The sequence below is a fragment of the Lagopus muta genome, chromosome 7 (assembly GCF_023343835.1).
Source record: "Lagopus muta isolate bLagMut1 chromosome 7, bLagMut1 primary, whole genome shotgun sequence".
NCBI lineage: Eukaryota > Metazoa > Chordata > Aves > Galliformes > Phasianidae > Lagopus > Lagopus muta.
In genome coordinates, this window is record NC_064439.1 from 42,802,340 (window position 1) to 42,828,917 (window position 26,578).

Sequence of the window (26,578 nt, forward strand, 5' to 3'; positions counted from 1 at the left end):
TCCCTTTTACATCATGATTCACTATGGAGAGCACTGTTATCAGCTCACAAAGTGCTGAGAGTTCTAACATAAATCAATGACACATCTACATATTGGTTTATGCCTATGAGGGCTGCTCTAAGAGCAATACTTCCTATGTTATTACAATGGTCCACAACATCAGAGACAGATGTCGGGGGTACGGCAGTAGAGGTTGAACCTTCCCACCAATATTCCATTGCATGTTGTTGCTGTGGAAGAGATGGCAGCAGTCTGATACGATGGTGTCTGACACAAAAGAGCGTATGAAGCAAAGGTGTGGAACTGAATTCCTCCATGTGGAAAAAATGACACCCATTGGCATTTGTTGACAGTTGCTGAATGTTTATGGAGACCCAGCAGCGGATGTGAGCACAGTGAGTGAGGGGTGGTGCGTTTCAGCAGGGGCAACAGTGGGTCACATCCACTGGTTTCTGAGTGCAGCACACAGACTCTCGTTCATCACTTCCAAAAATACATAGCTAATGGACATAAGTATGTTGAAAAATACTGTTTTGTAGCTGAGAATTCGCTCTATCAAACCGTGCTCCTTGTATCTGTTGTAGTTTTCATGCAAACAAATAGGAGGCATTACTTCTGGAGTTACCCACATACACATATATGTGAGTGAAGAAATATCACAAAATTAAAAATGGATTATAGGAAAAGAATTATACAAAACATGTCCAAGGTGCAGGCACTGTGATACTGAGAATGAAAAAAAGCCTACAGAACAGTAGGTGAGAATTACCAATTGCTGATGCAGTCAGATCAGGGGATAGAGGATAAAGGATTGATAATTTTACTCACAGTGGAATCAGCTAACATTCCAGAAGATTAACTGCTTTTGTGGCATCGTTTGAATTAAAAGGCAGAACAAAACCAGAAAACTAAAAGGGGAGATTTTACTTTTTTATTATTATTATTTTATTATTATTATTTTTTTTTTTTTTTTTTTTTTTTTACAGTAAGGGTGGTGATGCACCAGTTGCCCAGAGAATTGGTGGAAGTCCCACCCCTGAAGACATCCAAGGTCAGACTGGACCAGGCTCTGAGCACCTGATGTAGCTGTAGGTGTCCCTGTTCATTGCAGGGCAGTTGGACTAAATGACCCAGAAGGGTCCCTTCCAACTCAAATGATTCTACAATTCTAAATGCTGAAGAATATTCGTGTCTTGAAGGGGAGGGAGGTGACCAAAGTAAAAAGAAATTGGGAAATACAGAATGCAACAAGAATGATTGAAAGCGTGGAACTGCTTCCATTTTAAAACATTCAAGTAATAAATGGCTTTTGAGTTCAGAGAATGGTTTTAGAAAGCAGATGAGAATTTGAGATTTATAAAATTGGGAATGAATCTTCATCCACTTATGTCAATGCTCACACATAAGCCCTGCTGGATTTAAAGGACTGAAAAAAAAAAAAGCTCATTATTAAATACTCTATGTGCCAGTAGAAGTGAGAACTTGAACAGAAACTTTATGACAAAACTTGTTTGTCAATTCTCAGAATGACTGTTGATCTGAATGTAATTCATATACTCATTAACATCAACACATTTGAATCCAATCAAATAATCAGCACAGACAGAAAATTACCCTCGTAAATCAAAATTAGCACTGTTTACTTTTAATCTGCTATTTTATCAAAGAAATACTGTTCCTTCAGAAAATAAGTCAATCCGTTTCAGTAATTAAAAATAATCCAGTTTCACACAGAAGGAGGAATGGGAAGACAACCTTCTATACTTAATAGCTGAAAGCTTAACGTACTAAAAGGTTCCCACACATACTAGAAGTCTGCTTAGCCCAACAACCCATCTACAGCACTTTGGCAACAGCAGTCCTACAGCACAAACCAGGTACACAGGACACTCTCCAGCCTCCAGGAATTCACAGCCCAAGGACTTTAATCCAGAAGCAGATCTTTTGAACGGAAATAGATCCCAATGGAATTTTCTTCCATGAACTTGTCTAGCCTTCTGGAGAATTCATGCACCCTGAGTTCATAGCTGAACTTCACCCTAAAGGAAGCTGTGCCTGCTTTTGTCATTTTTTAAGATACCAACTACAAGTTTCCTTTAGTTCTTATAATACAGTTCTTACATTAGACGATACAGTGAGCAGGAATACAGTTCCCTATTCACCTCTACAAGCCTCTCATGACTACGTGCTATCATACTTCCCCCTCAGTCATCACCTTCCCAGATCAAAGTCTACTGAAGAATAATTTCGTCTACAGTGGCCTGTCCAGACTTTTGATCACCCGCATTTCTTTTCTGCAATTTTTGCAGTTCCTTTGTAACCTCTATGAGGCAGGAAATCTGAAATTTACAGATGGATTACCCCAGCACAAAGTGGTTGGTTTAGATTTTTTTTGTTTCCTAACCGCAGCATCTCATTCCCGATTGATAACAGCCCTACATCACCACCTATGTAGAGTCAGCAGTGCCAACAGCAGACGCTGCTCAGCGCTTCAGGACACGTAGGGTTTCAGGGTTGCTCTGAAAATTAAACTGGAAGCGAGTGTCAAAAAAACCTGTGAGGATTTTAATTACAAAGATATGATATCCTGAAGGTTATGCACAACACTTCTATTTTAAAAAAGCTGCAACAGACTGTGATGAAAGAGTATGTGAATACTAAAGAGCTTTATGATTACAAGAAAAAAGACCAAATACAAAACTGTTGAAGCATCTGGAAACTTTGCACTGAAAACTTTTTAAGAGTTTAAACATTTGCAATTTGGAGAAAAATAGAAGAGACTGCACACCAGTTGTGTGCCTGTTCAAGTCCTGGGGCAGTCTCCAGTGGCAAACAGTCCTGCCCCCTCACTGCTGCTGCCGTCCTCCATCAAGAAACATAGCTCAGTACACTTCTGCTTTAAGTTCCCAAAGCTAAGAAACCAATCTGATGATCAAAACAAAATTACAAACTAAGTGCCCACCAAAAGGTCAGAACCTCCTTTCAGTCTGGAGCAGGCAAACAGTAATAGATTCTCCTGGAATAGTCTAAACAGGGGAACTTGCTATATTAACTCATATAAGATGAAGTTGTACAAAATATAATATAAGGCTATAAACAGAAACAAAACAATACCTAAAAGAAATAAAAATTCCCTTTAATTTAAACCCTGAATTAAAAAAAATAATGTACTACTTTAAATTTTATTTAAAAATCTTTTGAACTACAGATGGATTGATTCAAGCATAATATGAGGAAATCACAGGTTTTTAAAGGATATCTGAACTGCAGAGAAGAACTATGAAAGTACTTAACATGTTAGTTTAAACAACTACCTATTATTAAGTTAATTCCCCCTTCATTTTTCTTTTTGTGCCTATTCTTCTTCTAAACATGCTTGTCTTCCTTAGTACTTATTTCAGATGCTCTATGTACCTTAATTCTTCAAGAAGTGAAACGCCTATAAAGATAGGTATTAGTTTACACATAAGTAGGCTTGTTTTCATTCACTATCACATTTTATTGCTTCCCCATAGCCCATTTGTAGGACTGCCTTAATACCTACTGCACTTCAAGAATCAACCTTTCCTTCTAACCTCAGGGAGAACTCAACATATGGGGTTTCTCTATCAATGTCTCACAAACACAACAAACACAAGGAAAATAATTCATTATGGATCATTACAAAAGCATTTTAGCTTTGATGAGATGTATACACTGGAGATTATTCTCCTGAATATGAAAATCCACAGTTATTTGCTGAATTAAACTAGATCAAGCAAATGAAGGCATGGCATACTAGGAATCAACAGCAACACCTATTGGAAAGAGTCAAACTTCAAGCTATATACAGGAGAAGTTAAGAAGCTTTTTTACTACAAAATGTGAAGACATTTATATATTAAAAATGGAACATGTTAATAAGACAGCAAGAAACAAAGTTATGTGAGAAAATGACATGCACACAAACTGCACACATCCTCATCTGTTATGTATGTAGGTCACTCCAAAAGTAATGCCTATTTATTTCCATGGAAACAACAGCAAAGAGTTCTATCAAATAGTGTTATTGCACAAGTTCTCAGCTACAGAACACCACACAATACCAAGGATGTCTATCAGAAAAACAGACACCATTTACCAGCACTCAGCAAGTCTAAAAACACAGAAATTCTACAGGCTTATAGAAGAAGAGGTTGGTATTTCAGAAAAAAAAAAAAAAAAAAAAAAAAAAGGTGCTTATAAGTTTGAATTTGTCCCTTGAACCTGACAAGAGTGTTTAGCAGGGGGGCTGGGGAGGGAAGTAACAAAGATACCAACCACAACCAGAAGTAAGCCTGAAAACCTATGATAAGATGCTTTGATTCCTTAAGCACGTTGCCAACTTGGCCTAAGCTAGTGGAAGTACCTACCAGAACATCATGGTTTTATCTGTTTAAATACAGTGAATTGGACCCTGTAAAGACCATTACTAGTAATCAGTTCATTTTTTTCCCCCATCAATGACAGCATGAAACAAAACATACGGGAAAAATTCACTATATTTATGTATAAACTTATAAAATAATTAGCAATTTGAGGTTCAGAGATGTAAAACTTACATGACATCAGAGATCATTGGAAAAAAAAAAAAAAAACAACTACACAAAAAAAACAACAACCCTCATACCAGAAAACTTAATTTCTGGGCTACAAAGAAGGAAGGTAATGGCAGCACCTGAATTCCAATAGCCAACCCACTGCTGCAGAGCAAAAACCATTTTGTAGAGCTGTGTGCAGTGAAAAACATCAAATGAATTAGCAGCCTGCTCTACATTTTCCAGTTTGATGGATCATGAAGTCTCAATTGAGAACACACAAATCATTTAATCAATCATGTTACTCTCACACCAATTATTTACTCACATGATTACAGACTCCAAAGATTGAATTTGATCTGCCCTTAATTATGTTAATTAGGCTTGATTCTTTCTTCATCATAGCTACTGCTTCTGGAAACAGACTTGTTCATCTTTACAACTGGCACACAAAAATAGGGAGCACCCCCATCCAAAGCAGAGACTTGTGACACCTCTAAATTTCAAGTGCACTAATCAGGATACAGGAAATACTAGCTTACCTTGAATCCAAAAGTAAGTCTATTTGAACAGCCTATTAAAGAACAACATATTATCATTTCGTAGCACCCTAAAGGCACAGCCAAACCAACACATAACCATTTCACAAAAACCAGTGAGCAACATGATCACTAAAGCAGCACAATTCCAAGGAAGAGGTATTTATATGTTCACATTTATTATCCATAAAAACATTGTTGTACCAGAACAAGATAAGGAAAAACTACCTGGAAACACTTATGGATATTGTTTATACATGAGTTTTCTTAGACTGCCTAGCACTGAACATAAAATAAAAAAAAGTTGTCTAAACATAAACACTAAAATATTAGTGCCTAGCAATAGAAAGCGATTTTTTATTTTTAAATGAAAATACTTGAACTCCCTTCTCATAAAATAACATTATGCTATCAGAAATGCTGTGGACTCTTTCAAGGCCAGGCTGGATGGGGCTCTGGGCAGCCTGGTCTGGTGGTTGGGGACCCTGCACATAGCAGGGGATTGAAACTCAATGAACACTGCGGTCCTTTTCAACCCAGGGCACTCTATGATTTCCAACCCCCTCCCCCTCAGAAGTGAAGTTTCAGGTGATTTTGTAAGTAGCTTTATTCCCTCCTCCAGCAGGAGGGATAGCTACAACCATATTTCCCAATAAGAAAAAGTGACAGAAGAATATCCGTTAGTAATATCTTTTCCTTTTTAAAATCCATTTTATTATTCACAAAATCAGTCTGTAATATTGAGTGATTTAAAGACAACTCTGCTTCCCATCATATATTTTCCCTCCTCCACCAGCAATCCTATGGTATTACATTCAGATGTATAGTAAAACATAGAATGTTCACTTTTGTTTAGAATTTGTACAGTACTTTTCATAACAATGTCTGAATACTTTCCAATGTCCAATTAGTTAATCAGCACTACATTCCAGTGATACCACAAGGTCGCTCTGAAAGTAATGCTTCCTAATTATTTTCATGGAAACTACAACAGGTACAAAGAGCACAATATCACTGTTTGAGCAAGTCCTCAGCTACAAAACTCTATTCTTCAACAGTTACCACCATTAGCTGTGCATTTGCACCATCAATGAACAAGAGCTTGCATGTCACACTCAGAAAATCTGCACCAATGGAAATAACTCACTGTTTTACAGATGCAGTAGAAGCACTGAGGCTGCCACACAATTCATCTTTCATTGGCCCAGACAGATGGATGTCAGAAGGCATCAAAATTGGAATAGACGGTGTGGAAGGACAGCACAGCCAAGATTGCACTGTGCTCTGTGGTCTTCAAACTGTTATGGGCCCTGCTGTTATCATGTTACAAGAGAAAGGTTCTCTTCTTCTCTGGTCTGACTACAGAAGTTCAAACCTTCAACTTAGTCAGCATTATGATACAGCAGTCAGAGCTGGTGGTTCATCTAGGTTCCAGGAAATCCAAAAGGACTGCACCTTTACCATCCCAAAAAAAACAGTGCACATCACCCTCTGAGGGCTGTGCCTTGAACTACTTCTTCAATGGGAATGCACATGTTGTCACTGCATGGACTGACATCTTCACTCCAGCTTGTAAAGGTGATACCACATTTAGTCACCCCTACAGCGTGACAGAAATGCATATCTGCCTGGAACATGGCTTGTCACCACTGCTGAAACACACCACCCATTGTCTCACTGTGCACACATCCACTGTAGGGTCTCTATAAATGCTCAGCAAGCATCAATGGGTGTCATTTTTCCCCACATGAAATAATTCAATCCCACTCCTTTGCTTCAGATGTAGTTCCATGCCAGATGCCACTTGTCAGACTGCCCCCCTGCTGCCAGCTATTACATGGTAACAAAATGCAATGGAAGATTGGTGGGAAGGTTCAACCCCTACTGCCACCCCAACAACACTTGCTTCTGACATCATGGGCCAACATAGTAAAATAGGAGGCATTACTTTCAGAGCAGCCCTTGCCTTCATACATAACCTTACAAGGCCCTGCTGGCACCTTAACAGCCCTAGTTTCAGAACGAGCACCAAGTTCTGATAGTTTTCCTAAGAGTAAATGTCCTTAGCTGACACACAAAGGACAGAAGCACACTGACTGGAAAAGAAGGTTTATATAATTCGCCCAAGCACCAGGAAAAAAAAGTGTCAGCAATGGGAACAGGAAGCAATTCTCTAAACTCTCTCAGAAATCTGCCAAACAAGCCTATTCTTCCCACTAATCAGATAATTTAGTAAATCCCCTGAAAATCAGTTTCTCGTCAAGTTTTGTCATTTATCACAAAGGCACATTTAACTACTACTGTTCTGACCTCTAATCTTAGAAGATGAGTTAAAATCAGTGAAAAGTATTTGACTCAAGCACCTCTACGAGAACAGATGAAAATCAGTTCTTATCACTTGGAAAAATAGAAACAAATCCCAACAATAATTCTTTCAAGGTCACATAGAGAAAGGAAGTAATCCCATGTCTGTTTAAAGCTTGTATGCACACAAGTTTTATCTATACAATATTTCTTTCACTATTCCAAGCTCATGATCTGCGTAAAAAGAACACAAAACAAGTGGCATACTTTCCCTAGGAGATACAGAAAGCAGCTCTCACATGGAGCAGCACGTTGTTGCCACGTGGTCCCCAGCCATCACAACACATTATGATCACTTCTGGCACTGTAGCTCATCTCTGCATGATGTTTCTTCAAACCATATTGGTCTTAGCATGTATGGGAGGATGCCCATGTACCATTTGTGAAGATATCCTCTACTCGGAACCAGCTATGGGACCTGAGGCAGCAAAATGCCCAAGTATTGGTTAAGCTGCAGGAGAAAGCTTCGTATCTTCTTAGCCCCCTATTGCTGCAGCCACATGGCTGCTGTAAACTAAACTGCTAGTCCAAAGCGAGGTGGGAGTGCCTTTCTGAATTGTTGCCACACACTGCAGCACAGAAAAGCCTTAAGCTTCTTGGCTACAGTAAACATTGATAGTCTATCATCAGTTACAATTATACTTAAAAGCCAAATCTTGCTCTTACTAATGTTAACAGCCAAATGCCTATACAAAGGAAAACTTCTTGACCTTTTTATTGCTTATCCGCATGCAAAAACACTACTTGTCACTAGAAACCTCAAAAATCACTCTTAGAATCTAACTAACTTCAGATGCCTTATAAATGCAGATATTCCATACAAGCAGGAACAGAAAAACTACACCAGAATGAGCCACCAAATTTCACAATTTCTTGTACAGCATTGAATGCACAACCAGAAACAGGAATACCTGAAAAAAAGCTAATAAAATAAATGCCATTTCCTGTTCTTTAAAGTGGATGTTGCCTAACCATTCAGGTTTGGTTTTTCATGGGAGGCTGAAGCTAAATTACTGTGTATGACTGCAAACTGGAGCAACCTGTCCACAGATGCCTTTTAGCACCACTATCAGTCATTCCTCGCAAGCACACAGTTTGAAGAGGAACGTCAGCCTGAAGTTCATTTACAGCAGATGTGCTACATGTATCCTTATTTGGACAAATCTACCACAATATGATTTGCTTTCTTGAAAAGGTGTTACCCAAATAAAACTGGGCTTTTCTGTTTGAAGTATGAATATATTCAGCTAACTTTAACACATCATTTTTTCCTATTATCATGCCTAGCTCACGCTCCCTTCTTTGGAATAACGAACTCAGTTTTGAATTGAGACTACAGAAAAGAGAGCTAATTTTTCATGGTATCACTGACCTTTAAAGTACAGGATTTTGAAAAAAAAAAATCATCTTTTGACAACAGAAGCTGAAGTCTGTGAGATGCTGGCATGTTAATACACAGGAAATTTTAGTAGGATGGGCAGAGAATGGACTATTAGGCTTTAAGAAGAGGATACCACTGAGCTTCCAATCACAAGCACCATTACCTTCAGCTTTTTAACTTATCAGCAGAAAAATAGCATTTCACCAACTAGACAATTTCTTTTTCAGGCAACAGCTTAGATTCAGATAGCCCTAAAGAAAAGCTATATAACATTTACGATGTGTGAGAAGTTCCTCCCCAAGAGCAGATAAGATCCACTCAGAAAAGCAATATAGCACAGAAAATAATATTGATGTCAGCTTTAGTTTCAGCTACTTTTAGGCTAGCAGCCTAAAATACAAACACACATAAGCTACAAATTTGACAGAAGAGCATTTCCAATTCTATCAACCAGCTCCATGTAACAGTACACTGATATTCAAAAATAATATTTCGTGTATAATATACTGATATTTCAGATGATCACAGGTTTGACACAGAGAAACAGAAAGTATCAGAAGTGGAATACTAAGGGTACAGCAGAAAAAGGTAATAAGAAAGTATAACATATATTCCACAGCAACCTCTTCTGCTGCAATCCCATCGATTTAATCAACACTAGTATTTTCTATTTATATCTTGCATCAGTCCAGCTTTTGGTATCATTTACGTCATTGTACAATTTGCTTCTATTTTCAGTCTTGTTACTAAGGGGAGTTTGCACCATTTAAATTATGCACATTACGTTGCCAAATTTCCTTATGTTTTTCAATCCCATACTGTTCTGAATACACTCCTGCTTACTGTTAATCCATCTTCCTTTCTGTGGATATGAAATACTTACACCAATACACATCACTACACCTTCAATGACTGCATTAGATATTACAGCAAGACAAATGCTCACCCATACTGCAGCCATACCTTCATATTGCTTTGGAGAAATACTCCTAATCAACACAACAGCTAGTGCTGGGATCTAGAATGAGGGTGCTGATAAAATTATTTTGCATGCAGGTGCAATGTGAAATTCCCCTCTGAAGTTTTACAACAAAGGGCTGTAAACAGGTCTTTCACACACTGACAAAGAACACTATCGATCTACATTTACTAAATGTAATTAAAATGATTAATGAGTGCTGGAGGTTGCTTTTTTTTGCAACTGTAACAGAGTTGCAGACATAAAGGGCATGAACTTTGGTGTAATTTGGTATGCTTGGTGCAATTAAGAGGAGTTTTGAGAGTGAATTGGTCCAGATACTTGCTACAGGATGAGAAATTGTCAAAACTCAGTCTTAGGTGTTAAATCACAATCCAGGATAAGCAGTATGTAGTAGGGCAACTCGACATCAATGAACAGTGAGAGGCAGTCATGCTAAAAGATATTTCCTGTGAACTGTGTCTGTAAGCCACCACGTTTGTGCTGCTCTGAGAGCTGGAGTAAAGATACCACACAGCCCAGAAACACAGACTGCACCTACAGACACTTTGCAATTCAAAGCCCATCCTATTTCCTTTCACATTCTAGAAGAGTCACTGCAAGGTCAGCTGCATCGTCAGTAGTAACGTGAACTGCACTTTATGACACAGGGAAAACACACTGGACATTTGGTTTCTGCATAGAAAATTATGAAAAAAGTGATACTTCTGAACTTGATAGTGGATAGCTATACATTATTTACTGAGAGTGTACCTACAAAGTGCACTGAGTAGAAAGTATGGATTTAAAATGAATAGTACCTAGAATTTGATAAGAACCTGAACAACAAAAGAAAGCTCAACATTACTGATGTACCCTAGTTGATGAAACAAATAGAAGTATAAACCTAAGAAAAAACTAGATTATGGACTAGCACTGAAAAGCAAATGATACGCAGCTCCTTTCACCCATACAACCATGAAAATGATTTCAGAAACCTATAATGATGGGCTTGCTCACTGACTGTGGTTACAAAGAACAGGTTGGATAAGAATTTTTCAAAATACAGTAGAATTTCTAGAAATCACCTAAATTTCTATTCAACACATCCTCACATGCACCCTCCCAAAAAACATAAGTATACGTGTACTTTTTTGGCAGTTAAGCCTCATGATACCAACATTAAGTGAAGTTTCATATTTTACTGTGTTCCTCTCTTGTTGTTACCTATAAGCAGTACTTATCTCAGGTTAAGTCTATTTATGAAACACTGAAGTGTTGCTTTTGTTCTGAACGCTCATCAGAAGAGCTCAAATTTGTACATGTACGTATACAAAATATCATATGTCACTGCCAAAGAAGGTATGTTAAATAAAAAAAGGAGTCATCTTGTAACAGATCTAAGATGACACGTAACAAAAAAATCACTGCAAGGGAAAAGAGAAAACTCAAATATTTAAAGCTAAAAACTGAAATTCAAATTTGATTCAGAATCAGGTTTATGAACACCTTCTACCCTGAATATGGCTGAATTTTAAAAATGATGCAATAGGAAGAATAATTCACGTGCACTGCATGCATCATCCACATTTTGTATTCATCAGGAGCAGGCTTACACTACAGAACACTTACCTGACAGGTTCATGAACAAACAGGCTTGAAAAAATAAACAAGAGTCTGGAAATGATCAGTGAGGAAACTATAGCACAGGGCCCAGCTTCTAAACTATCCCACAGATTTCCTTTTTCTTAATAGAATAGTTTTGCCACATTTCAGAGGTTTTTTTCCTCTGATTTTTTTTTCCTTCAATTTTTTCCTGATCACTTATCATAAGCAGTGCGTTCTGGTTTTGGATGGAAATCCAGCACGTTACTATGAAAATCATATCATCGACACTTGATATTGGAAGAAATTCTAAAAGAGAACAGCAGTAGTTTGCCTTATTGTAACCAAACTCTGGTTTGATTCTACTAAATAAAACACAAGTTGCTCATTATTAGTTGCTTGGGTTGGAAAATACATAGCTTTATTTAAGAATAAAGCTCATTCCATTTTTCAGAATTTTATTTGGATAGAAAACAAAAAAATGGAATTTTTACTGTATAAAAGAAAGGCTTTATACAAATAGCCAGCGAGAACCACATACATGCTTACATTTAGTAGATTCTTTGAATTAATAGACTGCTCACTATCAACAGCTTACAAATATTCCTTATTTAGCTTGCTATTTTGACATGATTGGAGATATGAATATACCTATTAGCGTATGTATACATAAAAATTCTTACCAAGATGACTTGGAAAAGAACTGGAAAAAGATGGTTTTCTTCCACAAGGCTGTAAAAACACAAAGATTTATTTTAGAAGAGAGGAAGTGAATTCTTATTTAATATACTAAACGCATAGGAGGAGAATAGTAGAATAAGAGTTGCCAAAATCTATGACCCCAAACCCCAGTCTTTCATTAGCTTCCAAGAAAAATGAGCTCCCCTTTCAGCTATCAAATAGAAACAGCAACATAATGCTGCTTTGGAAATTACTTCTAGATCTGCTTCACTGATGCAATTCAAGTGAGCGGTACAGTAAGTAAATTAGTATTTTTAAAAGGCAAAAAAATAATCAAAATTCAGAAATACAACACTGTGTACAACAGACTATGAAACAGTCACTGTGCATCATCAACTAATTTGAATTAAGAGATTCACAGCATACAAGGTGAAATTACAAACAAGTTGTGTGTTGTTATTTGAAGCACGCTACATTAACTAACTTCTCGGGTTTAACATATATTAATATATGACACACTTGCAATTACTTCCCTTCAAAGAATTCAGGAGTGGTTACCCAAAAGAATTTCTGTTTTCCTGAATTTCAAAGTCTATTCAGAAGAAAGCAGAATATTCTCAAAAATAAATAAATAAAAATTCCAAAAGCTTTATGCCTGTGAATAAAGCAGATGTGTATCTCTGTCACATGCAACATGATGACAACAGAATTATAGGTAGGTCACTCTGAAAGTAACACTTCCTATTTATCTCCATGGAAACTACAGTAGATACAAAGAGCACAACAACACTATGAGCAAGTTCTCAGCCACAAAACACCATGTTTCAGTACAGTCACCACCATTTCAGCTATGCATTTAAGCCACCAATGAACAAGAGCCTGCATGCCTCACTCATAGAGGTCTGTACCAGTGGAGATGAGCCTCAGTGGCTGCTGCCACTGCTGAAAGGCACCACCGCTGCCTCGCTGTGCTGTCATCTGCTGTTTGCTATCCAGAAATGTTCAGTAAGCATTGGTGAATGTCAGTGGGGAACAGTGATTACTGTATAGAATTCAATGACACACCTCTGCTAAACATGCACTTCCACAGCAGATGCTATTGAGTCAGACTCAAAGACTCATACAGGCAAAATGATCCATGACAAGTAGAAACTTCATAACATATCTCAAGATGCAGCTGTATAATTTTAAAAGAAATGAGCAGGGATCATGTGGAAAGCAAACCAGTTCATTCAGTTCACTGTGCCCTTCCACAACAAGCTCGGACTTTGAGATTCTGCCTGTTAGAAAACAAAATTGCTGGTTCTCAAAAAATTACTAGCAGACTTAATTTTAAACCTTGCTATTTAAATAGGAAGTGAATTTCTGAAAGTTTGTCAGTAAATGACAACAACTTCATTCCAGTAGTTGTTGAAACCACCATTCTTTAGCACAAAGTGCTAGGTAATAGCCAGCAGTAGACTCAAATGACACTGATGCCAAAGGACATTAAAAAAAAAACAAACCCAAACATTTGAATGTTAAGGAAAAAGGAAATACCATTGTCCCCTTTAAATAGACCCAAGTAGAAGAACATAGCAAAAGGAATATTTGTGAAAGACCATGGATGATATCTACTAATACATTAAAAAAAGTTGGTCTAAAGATCTTGTCCCGTTCAGAATTTGGTATAAAATGAATATAAATAAAGCTAATAACCTCATTGCTATCAGCTGGGAAGAAAAGGGAGGTGGAGCATGGCTGTCCCTAAATGTTAGAAAGTCTTCCTGACAAAATAACCTCCCACGTCCATTGGAAGCTTAAATTAGAGCAGAACTCAGATTAATTTATCTTTTTTTTGGTGAACCCCACAGAATAAAAACCCACCACTGAAATGGAAAGGTTCAAAGCCATACTTTCATGTCATGCCCTTCAGAAGCTGTCCAAAAAAAAAAAAAAAAAATGATCTTACCATTGATTTTTAAGAAATATTATACCAAGACGCAACTCACAATAGTGTCTACCATCGAATACAACAGGGAGAAGATCTATTAGGGCTTCCAATTATTTCAGAGTCAATTTTCTTGAGCAATGTTATTCTTCACTTCCAGTTCCTAACCCTTCTCAGTAATTCTAGTTTACATTTCAAATGACCCAGGGGGCAAGGAGGAAAAAAAGGATGAAAAGAGTGTGCAGGTAGAAAATTATCTTGGATGTCAAATAATTGGATTTTTTTCTTTTAATGCTTCACTTTTTGCAGTGGACAGAGACTGGAAATAAACACAACAATGAAGATCTCACTGTAAAATCAATGCATCACCATTATATGATGGTATTTTAAAGAACTTTCAGAAGTATATGATCAGTACTAAAACAGGAAAGGCTGACTGATACTCATAAGTATAGCAAAACAAGATTTGAGAAGTAAAAGTACATCTTTACTGTAAGAAAGATATTTGAAGTAGGATATTTCTTTCAAACATCTTAGCCACAGCTGTCAAAGTATGTGAAGTTCATGGATAACACTTTTCAGGAAGTAGAACATGACGACCTGCACTGAAAGTACTGATCCACAGCAGTTTGGGGTTTTTTTATTGCATATTAGCAGTAAAATCATTAGTAGCTTTCAGTCATTGTGTGGTGAAAGAGCTTACTTTCAGTTCCAGTACAGGCTCAAAAAACTGCAGAACACAGCTACTGGAAGGGCATCACTGCAATGCCATCAGTCATCCAGCACTCAGATTATGGAGGGAGAACAGAGTTTTATTTTCAATTCCTGATCAGTTTCCAGCTTCAAAATCCATACATCTATAGAAATGTCTTTCAATAGGTTTTCAACCCGGCATACTGTCTGCTGCTGATTTCCCATTATGTTCTATAATTTTGCCTCCGCCTAATTACAAGCAGCACAAAAATAACCTAACCAATAATATTAAAATAAGTCCCATTTTTAAAACATAATTTTTGAAATCATAATAAAATGGTTCCCAGACAGGGAAACGGTAACTGTAATAAAGCAAGAAAGTTGTATTAAAATTAAAAAGAGCCTGAGTATTCAGCTTCATCTATTACAACCCTATAGCATGGTATAAAATAAGAAAACCAAGTCATAAGAAGTTTTGCTAAGAGTTCATGAGATCAAAACGAAAAGAAACGTGCGCTTAAGAACAATACAGACAGCAATAATCCCATGGAAAATAAATGCAAACCTTACTAAAACAAACAAAAAAACAGTTTTGCCACCATTCTGTTTGAAGGTCCATAAAATCTTCATAAAGTTATGAATCAAAGTGAATTTTGTGTGTGGTCAAGTGATAGGTTTTTTTTTTAATAACTCTACTTATGTCCTGAATTCCTAAAGTTCAGGAATTACACAAATGAAAAAATATAAATTACAATACCTTAGAAAGTGATTTTAAGGAGTAAAACTCCTTAAAACTCATGAAATTCTTCAGCATAGGGATGCAATTCAATGATCACCACAAATTGAACTGCTGGAAGTTTAATACATCTTACTTTCTTCAAGAATCCCAAAATATTTTAGCAGAGCTTCTTTTGTTGTTTCATTTTGCAGATGAGTATTTCCTGAAGGTTCTGTCAGATTGTGATTGCATATTTTGTCAACTTCAAGATCTACAGCTAATAGACTATTAACACCTTACAATAATACAAGCAATGGCTATTTAAACATTAAGAGAAAGTTCACTTCTACAGTAGAAGACTTAAAAAAAAAAAAAGACTAATTTTGTTCAACAAGAATATAAAGAAAAATTACTATTCTTGAGTTTAAAGAGTTTTTTGAAGGCAAAGAAGCAGAATGATACCCTTTTCTCAAGTTCCATGTTTCAACATTACATTGAAGAAAAAAATCATTGATTTTTAAAAACAATTTTCACATTTTTCATTCAGATAACAAATATCCTGATGTTTTACAGAATTATATCTTGTATAATAAATCAACGGCAGGTCAAACAAGCTATTTCAACCATATGTAGATATTTATACACATTTCCACAGGTTTTTTTTTTAAAAAAAAAGTTCTTTATACATCTATGCCCCTCAATTCTGAGATTTCAGCCCAAAATATATACAATTCCTTAAACCTAAAATTAAAGTGTACAAAAAAATTTTAGTTAGTTTGATACATGAAAAGAACCTCTTCAGACAATTTTGCAAGACCTTTTAGTCCTATTTGAAAAACACAATAGTACATTAAGCAATTATTCTCTTGCTTCTGGCCTTCTATAACTAGGCATTCATACCAGTAGAGATAGTTGTTCAAATAAGGATAGCAAGACTGAATTATTCCACAGTATAAATAAAGCTAAACTCAAGGGAAAACTAAGTTCCTATATGGACCAAAATATTTATTATTTTTGTTCCTAAGAAATTACAAATGCAATATATAATAGTGCAACATAACGCATTTATAACTTCTTAAAAACAGGAATGAAGATGAGAAAATAATCTGTAAGCTCTAAATATAAATGCATCCCTCCCCTAAAATACTGAGCAAAAATTTCAATGCATTAAATAAGATAAAGTAGGTTTACGTCTTCAATGTAATTCTTTTGAGACTCCTTTCTCTTACATCTCCTGCAGATCACGGCATAGCAAAAAGCAAGGAAGCAGAAAAAGGACATTATATAGAGTTGTTTGTATTTGTTTTAAAATATGGTCAGTTGTAACTTTAAGACTTCTAACATACTTCCCATACACATGCACACAAAATTCTTACTGAATTTGAAACAACAACAAGATTGACTGGGAGGAAATGGAAGAGAGTAGGTGACGTAAAAGCAAAGGTCATAATGCGCACACAGCAGAGATCACTCCTTCAGGCAGCTGAACAACATTGATTTCAAGCATTTTCAATTCCTACGAAATGCCATTCTAGTACAAAACATTGACGTAGGATGATTTAGCAAAAGAGATCAATATATTAGTTTAAGGATTAATAGATTAGTTTAGTAAAAGGAATCAATGGGTACTAGTCCTAAAACTTCCCATGTTTTCTTCACTTGGTGTGCCAACAGCCTTTTTTCCCCTCACAACAATCCTGCTTCACGGAAGCACAGGAGTCATAATAGACTACTTTGGTCTTTGCATCCATCAGGTGCAAGTCTTCTTCCTCAGATTTCACATTATTGGTTTAGATTAGAGTGCACTAAGACAGAAAGTTGTGTGCCACGGCCTAACAGAAATTTGCCAAACTGGGGAAAAACAGCTAAAGGTAAGCCAACAGTCACTGTGATGAAGTTGAAGGAGAAATAGAAGGGAGGAAGAAGTACAGCCACCTCAGGTGCAACTGCACATGTCCAGTGGGACATTGGTATGTACTAACAAGGTTTCTGAAAATAATGAACATGTATACTGATGTATTCACACATATATTTTAACTGTTTAAGCGCAGAATTTGAAATCTGGGAGCGCAAGTTTGATTTGTCAAGTTGCCTATTAGGTATCATGAAGAATAATGGAATGCTACTTTCTAACACCACAAGGAGTTATAGCACTTTCCTCATGGATTTTGGATGACGACATGAACAATGTCACCATCTCTGAAAAATAACTGAAGTTCAAAAGAGAGAGATACAAGAGAAGGCTGGCAAGATTTCCAAAAGAAAGATCTCTTTTTTCCACAAAAGCACTTATGCGTTTCATAAGGTTATAACAAGAGCAATTAAGGAATATGTGTAGGAGAAGAGTCATTAAAGTGAAGCCATCCATTCAACGTCAGGAGTAAAATCTGAATTGAAAAAGAATATCAACAATGCAGCTTCTCATTTCTGTAGAACCCGCAGGTCTTGCACGTGTGACTACTTTCAACTGTTCTTTCTATGCAGTCTCTAGGGAAGAGCCTAGTAAATACTATGGAACTTACTAAAAATCCAAACCCATTTTCTGGTGCTCAGAGAAAGGGAACACAAGTAAATCTATTTTCCACTGGAAGAAGATCCAGGTAAATACAAAGCCTAAATATATAATAAATATATATAATAATAAATATATACATTATAAATATATATTTTAAATTAATACTCACTACATAGCTATGAAATAGCCAGTAAGCATTCAACAAAATTTTAAGCAGGTAGCACACCACCACTCAATGCTATGTTAACAAGGTCATCTTCCAGTTCTCTGAAGACTTCGTCCATTTTAAATAAAAAATAAAAATAAATAGAAGATAACTACCATTTAGAATACATCATTTGTCTTTAAAAAGAGGTAGTAATAACAAAAGGAAAATGTCGAGAAGGCATTTGGGAATAGTAGCACTTCTGTGCTGGATCTGCATGGGGATTTAGGTGCCCTCATGGTCCTAGAATTTCCAGTCATAAAAAAGAAAGGGAGACTGTGTGTTTAAAAACAGGTATCAGACTGATCTAGCCAATATCCTCCCAGCACCCAGGCTCAGAAATCAATATCCATTTAGGATTTACAGTCTCATGCATCAGTCAGCTATTTATTTCTCATCCTAAAAAGAGTATTTCCAGTGTTGTTTTAATGGCTATCAAATGTCTTCCTTAGAATTGTAAAGGAGACCCAGGTTCCAATCTCTTCTTTAGCCTTAGCCTCCTTTCTTCAGAGAAATCTAGCAATCCAGTAGCCTGTGCTCTCCCCACAGTGGGTTACATTTCAACCTCTCTTTGTGATGCTGCGCTACTGAAAAGGAATTAGAGTTTTATCAGACCACACAGAGGGAGAATGACTTTGTCACTTGATTTTTCAGTTCATCATCTGACAAAATTATATACATTTCACCAGCGATTCCAGATATAATTTAAATACAAAAGAACTTCATGTAAATTCTGCAAATAAAAAAAAGCACTGAAATCTATTTTTGTAAAACTGGACTTTGCAGTAAGTGTACATAATTCATATTTTCCAATAGAGAAAAAAACAGCTATTTTTCATCCATTCCTATAATAAATAAGCTTGGATGGGTTCAAACAGCAGTATTTTTGTTTGCAAGGAACACAATGTGATTTGCCTTAAATTGAGGTGTCAGTAGGAGAGGTGATAGAATAAATTTTTAAAAATTTACAGAGGCATCATAAGAATGAGAAAGCATTCACTCAAGTGTTGAAAAAGAACTGGAGAAGAAAACAGATAAACTGTGATAATGTATAGGTAGTTATGTACTTTTTTTTTCCTTATCTAAAACACCCCGCTTTCATTTAAAGAAAGATTTAAAAGGCAGAAAACATGACATTGCGTTCTCTTTAGGGAAAAGCCAGAAATGAAGAAAACCCTGTGTGCTACAGACATTCTAAGGTGAACAAATGAGTAGAAACTACTTTAAAGAATAACAGTAGTAGGCAAGCACAAAGCAACTGGCAAGACATTCATTTTAAAGCAACAAAGCAAAAAATCCACAACAGGTCTTTTAAGAAGTCAGTCAGCATGTGGGCAAAGGAGAGCTAGTAGATGCAATGTCCTTGGACTTTCAAAATGTATTTTATAAAGTCCCCTACCAAAGGCTCTTAAAATATAGACAGGACTGCTCAGATTGCAAAAGGTACTGCTAAAGTCAAAAGTATGCTAGATATTTATGAAGCAGTGTGCCCATCTTCTTCAGTGCAAGACCTTGATAGCATCGAATTAGGCAGCAAGCTCCAGATTAAACAAACACAAAGGAAAACCCTAACGAAAACAAATCTTTCTATGCTGCTGGTTACGCTATGGAACATTCATGAATGTTGTAAGTTATTTGTCAAGTATCTTTTCGGAGCCACGTAAATGAAATGACAGTAGCTATTATCTATAGAACATGTCTTTCCTAGGGCTTCTAGAAAGAACAACTCACAGGTGGCTGAAGGAGCCTGTAGAGAACACTGACATGTGCTTACCTTTTTCCTTGTCTTCCATGTTTTAGATTTGCTTCATGCTGAACAGGGAGTTTGAGGTAGAACTGAATTTGCTGAAGCCTACAACTCCAATTCTACTATCCTAACCAGCCAACCCCTCCTCATTATTTACATATTTTTTAATTCTTATTTACATACCAAACATTTCCTATTGAAATAAAAAACTGGAAATGAATGGCATTTTCTCCCATTTAAAGCTTTATGTTAAAAGAGCAAACAGGTGAGCCTTACAGTATGACATCTTTGAACAGCTGACATCACAATAATAACTTCAAAGTGTCACTTCACACTTTTAAAATGGAGAGTCAGCAATTGATCAGCAATACATAAAGAGGAAACAAAATTACAGGTATAAGGTTAATAGCTCATTTCTTTACTAAAGGAAAGCCCTAATAAAACACAACACTAAGGAGCTGTGTTTTACATTAAAGGTGGTGATTAGCATTGCAGTCAGTACATGACTAGACTATGAGAACTCACTTGCAATAATGAACTCTGACCACTGGCTTTGATATGCATTACAGTGATGTGTGAGCTGACAGTGGAGTTATTAGCTGATGCTCATTTCCAGAGTCTATTTCTGGGTCTTCCTGACTCAAGTTATTCAATAAAGCAGTGCATATGCAAATCTTATAGCAAAGTATAGAAATCACAGATACCGCATGAATTCTTTGCTGTTTTGTATCAGTATTATTTATCTAACAAGAAAATAAGGTTTTCCATAGCCCATAGATGTTAAACTAGTGCAATAAGGATCACGTCCAAAATCCACATAAAATATGGACCAAAGTTTTACTAAAACTGTCTCTCAATCTATCTACATTGTGATTTTCTCACTGATGTTGTACACTTCCAAAACATAATTCCCACTGTTCAGCTCAGGTAAGCCTACAGGGTCTAGTCCAACTATTATTAGAAATACTCCATATTATTTTATTCATATTCATTACAGAAAATAAATTTGAAAGATCAAGCAATTTAGAATCAAATACATACTGGAAGGAGCCCCACTATCTCAATTGTTGTCTGATGAAATCTATGAGTTTCAGCTCTCAGACATATTCATATCTTTAAATATCCTGAGTTTTGAACTACAGCCAAGTCAAGTATCATCATAAGAGAACACACAAGAATAAATAGCTTTATCTTAGCACATAGTAAAGTTATGCCTTCTAACTTCACCTGTGAGACAGTCAAGTTAACAATCATGACCCAGTATAAGCTTCCTGGAATAGTTCATTTAAAAGAACAACTTTCTAAATTAGGTAAGAATTTAAAAGCAAATAAAAGGTTAGGTAAGAATTTAAGAGTGAAAACGTGCCATACTAATAGAAGCCAGGAAATTCTCATCAACACTTACTACTAGGACAATTCTAGCAATCTGATCAGTACAGAACACAACAAAGTGACTGCAGGATTCAAAGCAGGAACAAAAACCTCAAGCCAAAGAAAAAAACACCAACTTTTTATCAGTACATATAATGTATATGGCAAGTTGACAGACACAGAAAAGACAAGACACCTAATGACAGCAACCTCTTTGAATCAGATCTTATACTGTTGAAGATGTTTGCTCCCACAGTGAAGAGTTCAATTTCTTATCTAAGTAAAATATACCAGAAGTAACACCCAAAGGGAAAAGAAAACCTAATGGAAATTTTTAGTAGTTTAGGTAAGAAACATTCATGATTTAAGCTACTTGTCCCCTTAATTTCAGCAATTTCTTTTTAAAATCATCCATTTTAAAATAACTAAAAGCAAACTCCACAATTACCATATTAGTCTTGAAGTCCACATTTTTTACATAAAATATTAAAATAACATTTTAATATTTTTAACATAATATTTAACATAAAATATTAAAAATTATCGAAAAAACAAGGCAATAGAATTTTAGAAGAGCTGTAACAATACTATCAACAATCCTTAAGGCCAGACTAGTAGCCTTAATACAAGCATAAAATATGCAATTATATGGGAACTGCTGCATCACAGCCTGAAGCACTGATTGACCACCTGAGGCGAGCACTGAGTCAGCCATGGGAGCACAGGTGAAGGCAATTCAGCTGTGTGATGGAAGGGCTGGAGCCTGGCTGCACCTCTCCTAGACCCATTTAAGGGCTGGATACCAGTAGGGAAGGATCTTTGGGGGAAGATCCCTCCTTTGGAGTATTCCAGTAAGCCCAGGACAAGTGTAAGCCCCTTATCTATTATTTTTGCTGTAATAACCTACTTAGCCAAGCTCTCTTATTTATTTCTTAATTATAACACATCATTAATTATACAGCAATCAAGGGACAAATTCCATTTAAAACTCATCCTTCCACTATGTGGCATTTTCTTACTAAACAAATACTAAGTATTTATAAAACTGCTGTTACATGGTATAAAAGGGAAAAGGTATACAAGCAAAACACTAGATTCATGAATGAGGATAAATAACCCTTGAGAAGAAAAATGAACAACAACAAAACACTCACTTCCCACAAAACAGAGTTTTCTATCTTTGCACATTCATATATTCAAAAACTAAAGGCCCTTATTGAAACATATTAAAGGTCATGGGTTTTTTTGTTATTTTAGCTGGGTTTTGTGTGATTTTACAGCTACCACCTCACGTGTGCTGGAACTTACCTTTGTGAGAGATATAATTCTGCAGAACATTAGTGGGATATAGCTAGAACTCCATTGCTAAATTGAAAAGCAATAGAGTGAAATGTCTCCTGTACTACACAGTGTTAAAAATAACCCTAAAAGTGGAGCAATAACAAATATTACAAGATATTTTTTGTATTCTTACAAATGTTAAATACTGAAGACATTTAAAATATACTTAGTATGCAACAGTATATCATTACAAGCTTAAGACATTAAAATACAATACTTGAATATCTGTGCTGTTACACTGAAGCGTTCAAAAATGCTCAAAAGAGGATTTGAAGCTTTTCCACAGGGATTGTTACAAGTCTGTTGACTTACAGTGTCAGCTATGAACAAATGAGACTAACATTGGAGTGCATCTCTTCAAATGTTAAAATACAAATTCCTCAAATGTTCGTGTCTCTATTGGGAAACACATAGGAAACTGATAATGATGGAAAAAAGAAAAGAGATAAACATGAGGAGCAAGCAAGAAATACGCTAAGATTAAAGAAGAGAAAGGGAGAAAAAAATGAATTAGCTTAGCTACTTTATGGCACAAACAAATACAATAATCCTCACCCTCATCCCAATTCATTCTTATTTTGAAATAAGGTAACTTGTTGCATCTAAAAATAGCTATTAAGTGCTAATTTAACTTTTCATCATTTTTCAGCAATCTTTTTTGCTGCTACCATTTCTTTCCCCCCATTAAATGAAGTCAAAGGAAAAAGCTTCCATTGTAGAAAGACATGGATGAAGTATGAAGTTAGAGAAAACAGACTTGGTAAGAAGTGATCCTTCATCACTATCAACAGTACTAAAATATAGTAGCTTTCCTCACAGAGACATTTAACCCCAAAAGATTTGTGTCCAGTTTTACTCATAAATTACCCATTACAATAGTTGCAGATTCTTTCCACATGCCTACTGAAAGGCAAAAGAGCAAATGTTCACTGAGCTACACATGTACCCACTTTTTAGCCACCAAACCAACATAGAATCAATTGTCACCCAGTGTTCATTACAGCATGCACATGCTTCCAACTTTCTTTGGTAGAATTTTGTGGAAACATGAATATATGATGCATTTTTGTCACAGGTTTGGTGTATGGGCTAATTTCAGTGAAGCCAAAGAATCCAGAAAACAACAGATGAGAGAACAGCAGAAATTCTGCTCACTCAAATCGAGCAAAACAAACTATTCAGTGAAAGTTGGCTAGTAAGACACACAAGAATGATTACTGATGTGTTGTTACTTGGATAATAGCTGATCCTTAGATAACAGTACCAAATACAGTAGTAGCTAAAATTATTAGTAGTTCACAGGATACCCACAGTTATCTTTAATAATACCAAGAAAAGAACTTTTTCTGGCTGCTATACCTTGATGAGCATGCATCCATTGACTATCTATATTAAGTATAATGGCAGGCACACAGAGCTCTCAAAGAGTATTCATTAGACAGAGGAACACTGCTATTATCACATCCAGCATTCTGGCTACAGAAATATTTTATTGTAAAATAATTAGAATATCTGTAGGTTAATACTAAAGATAGAAAGCTTTATTATTTGTGTTAAGCATAAAAGCTTGCAGCAGCATAATCAGACTGCATATGATAAAAACAGAATTAAATACTACCTTCTCTGTATTCAAGCTTTTTAAAATCTCAAGCAACTCAATTTCCTAGTTGATTTTTAGTTTGCTCAGTACACTAAAAGCACCAAAATAATACCATAAAAGACCAAAAATGATGTCCTCATCTTTTGCAATAAAAGCAGTGGGAGAACAATTAAAATTCTTTTTTGTATGCTTTCCTTGTTTTTTAAGTGTTGTGTTCATTTTAATCAATCAAAACAAGACAGTATGGCATGCTGTGACTTCTAAACTGTAACACTATCTGACACCATGAAATCAGTGAATGCAAAAAGGACCCCATTTTCTGGGAGATCAGAGGAAATGAATAGCTATGTGTTCCATCACAGCCTAAACAGTGGAACAACAGGAAGGAGACTCTAAGATGCCTTGAAACATACTGAGTGTGCCTATACTAAATGTCTCACAGTATCATCTTAGATATTCAGGAACTTAAAGAGGATAGTGTATTTGCAGAGGAACTAAATATCTTTTAAGTCACTTAAAAGGTATTAAAGTTATTGTTTAAAATGTTTTTTAACATGTTAAGATTTCTATGATTTTAATACAGATTTAGCATATGAAATATTAAAGACAATCAGACTTATATAATAGTAGCTCAAAAGCCATAAGTTACGTTCTATCTCAAATTTCCTATACATTTTCTACATATCCTCAGAGTCATCAACAGAGTAATAACAGTGAGATCTACATTACTGCTAAGTCCTAATTGAATGAACTACACTGAAACAAATAAGTCAGAACAGCAAAGAGTAGATAATTACACCACCTCACAGAAGAAGGGCTGTGTTCAGTCAGGGCCACCAACAGCTTCAGAGCATACAGTGGTACTGGGTCTGGAGTCATCAGGATATGCTCATACCTAAAGGGGGAAAGTGAAGCAACATTTTAAAAACACAGCACCAAGAGCTGTGCGTTAATAAGTTTATTACAAATACAACAATTTCATATTTCAAATTTTGTAATAGCCACAGTAGAAAAACAACACTGTCAGAAAGCTCATGAAACAATAAACAAGACCAACTTAGAAGTAGGATTTAAAAACAGCTTCAGATTAACTTTTAAAACAGCATTAATAAAAGAACTAACGGGTTTTTCCATATGGAGATAACCAAGCCTCACAGTATTAGCCAGAAGGACCATCAATCAACACACACATGATTAATAGCTACTTTTTGCTTAAATATTTATTTTTTTTCTCAAATATTTTACTTGAGGAATATTTGCATTGAGCTCTGTATTTTATTTCAAATTTAATTCAATATTGTTTTAATTATAGCATACTTGCATTACCCAAGTGACATGGAACAAAACAACACAAAAATACCATTTACCAAGAGCCACAGTATTCAAGATAATACTACAAGATAAACACCTATGAAACATTTCAAAATATCATCTCCTGGATACCTTGATGTAATGCTATAACATAATGGAAAACACAGCAATAACAGCAGGGAAGCAAAGTCCTCAGCTGCAGCAAACGAGGACAAGCTCAAACGCAGCAGCCATTAACACAGAACCAAAGGAAAAAAAGCTGCTTACCTTGGGAAGGCCTCAGCTAAGCAGGGGTGTCCAGCAAGATACCCTCACCTCCACTGCCAGCCCTTAAATGAGTTCTGGGAAGGGGTGGATCCTGGCTCCAGCCCTTCCAATCACTCAGGTTCATTACTTGCACCTGAGCTCCCCTGGTTTGGCCCTGCCTTCCCACCAGGTGTTCAATCAAGGTCCAGGCTGTGACTCAGCAGTTCCACTACACTTGGTAAAGAAAAAGGAAAACAGGCTGATGATAAACAAAATGGACCTTGCTGTTGTTGCCTGTTTTCCAATAATGCTCATTCAATAAACAGGATTGTTTTTATCTTTTTAAAATCATAGTGTATCTGGAGGGCAAGAGGATGATGATGGAAGAGAGAGAGAGGTCAACTTAAAGGAGACAGACGCAACCATATCAAAACTTGTAATCTGATTATAAGCAGAGCTACTCTTGTGTAAACATGTGGAAGTTAATAGAAGAGAAAGCACAGATGTGTTGGTTTGTAAGAGAAAAACAAGAAGAATTAATCAATAAATCATGATTTGTAAGAAGATACGGTAGATTATCATATTTTGTGCACCAAAATGCTTCCCTAACATTTTTCCTTCCTTGGGTTCTGGCGAAGGAGGGAGGAGGAGGTGTAAAAATCAAGGAAATTGATGAGAAACGTGCTTCACATGTTGAAATTCCTCATCATGACTAAACGAGGAACCTGCATCACCTGTCACCAAGCTGGCACGTACTTTCTATGGTATGCCAGCTCTTCCATGGAACAAAGGTTCCCCCTTTGCACCTCAGCACTCT

General features: G+C 36.2%; 2 protein-coding genes across 17 annotated transcripts in view; one reads left to right on the plus strand and one right to left on the minus strand.

Annotated features, from left to right (window-relative positions):
• The window catches only part of TRAK1 (trafficking kinesin protein 1), a 489,038-nt gene that overhangs the window by 249,385 nt on the left and 213,075 nt on the right, over positions 1-26,578 (plus strand). The gene's annotated exons all lie outside the window — the stretch shown is intronic.
• ULK4 (unc-51 like kinase 4) overlaps positions 1-26,578 on the minus strand; it is a 214,550-nt gene that overhangs the window by 109,235 nt on the left and 78,737 nt on the right. For 11 of the 15 annotated variants that reach the window (XM_048951206.1, XM_048951205.1, XM_048951208.1 and 8 more), the window contains 2 exons: positions 25,007-25,099; positions 12,087-12,135 (listed from right to left, as the gene is read on the minus strand). In XM_048951206.1, the coding sequence (XP_048807163.1) occupies positions 12,087-12,135; positions 25,007-25,099 (142 nt within the window). Of the gene's footprint in view, positions 1-997; positions 1,427-5,098; positions 5,131-5,789; positions 7,878-10,375; positions 10,495-12,086; positions 12,136-25,006; positions 25,100-26,578 lie in introns of those variants that run through there. The other 4 variants (XM_048951212.1, XM_048951214.1, XM_048951216.1 and 1 more) reach the window with 4 other exon arrangements.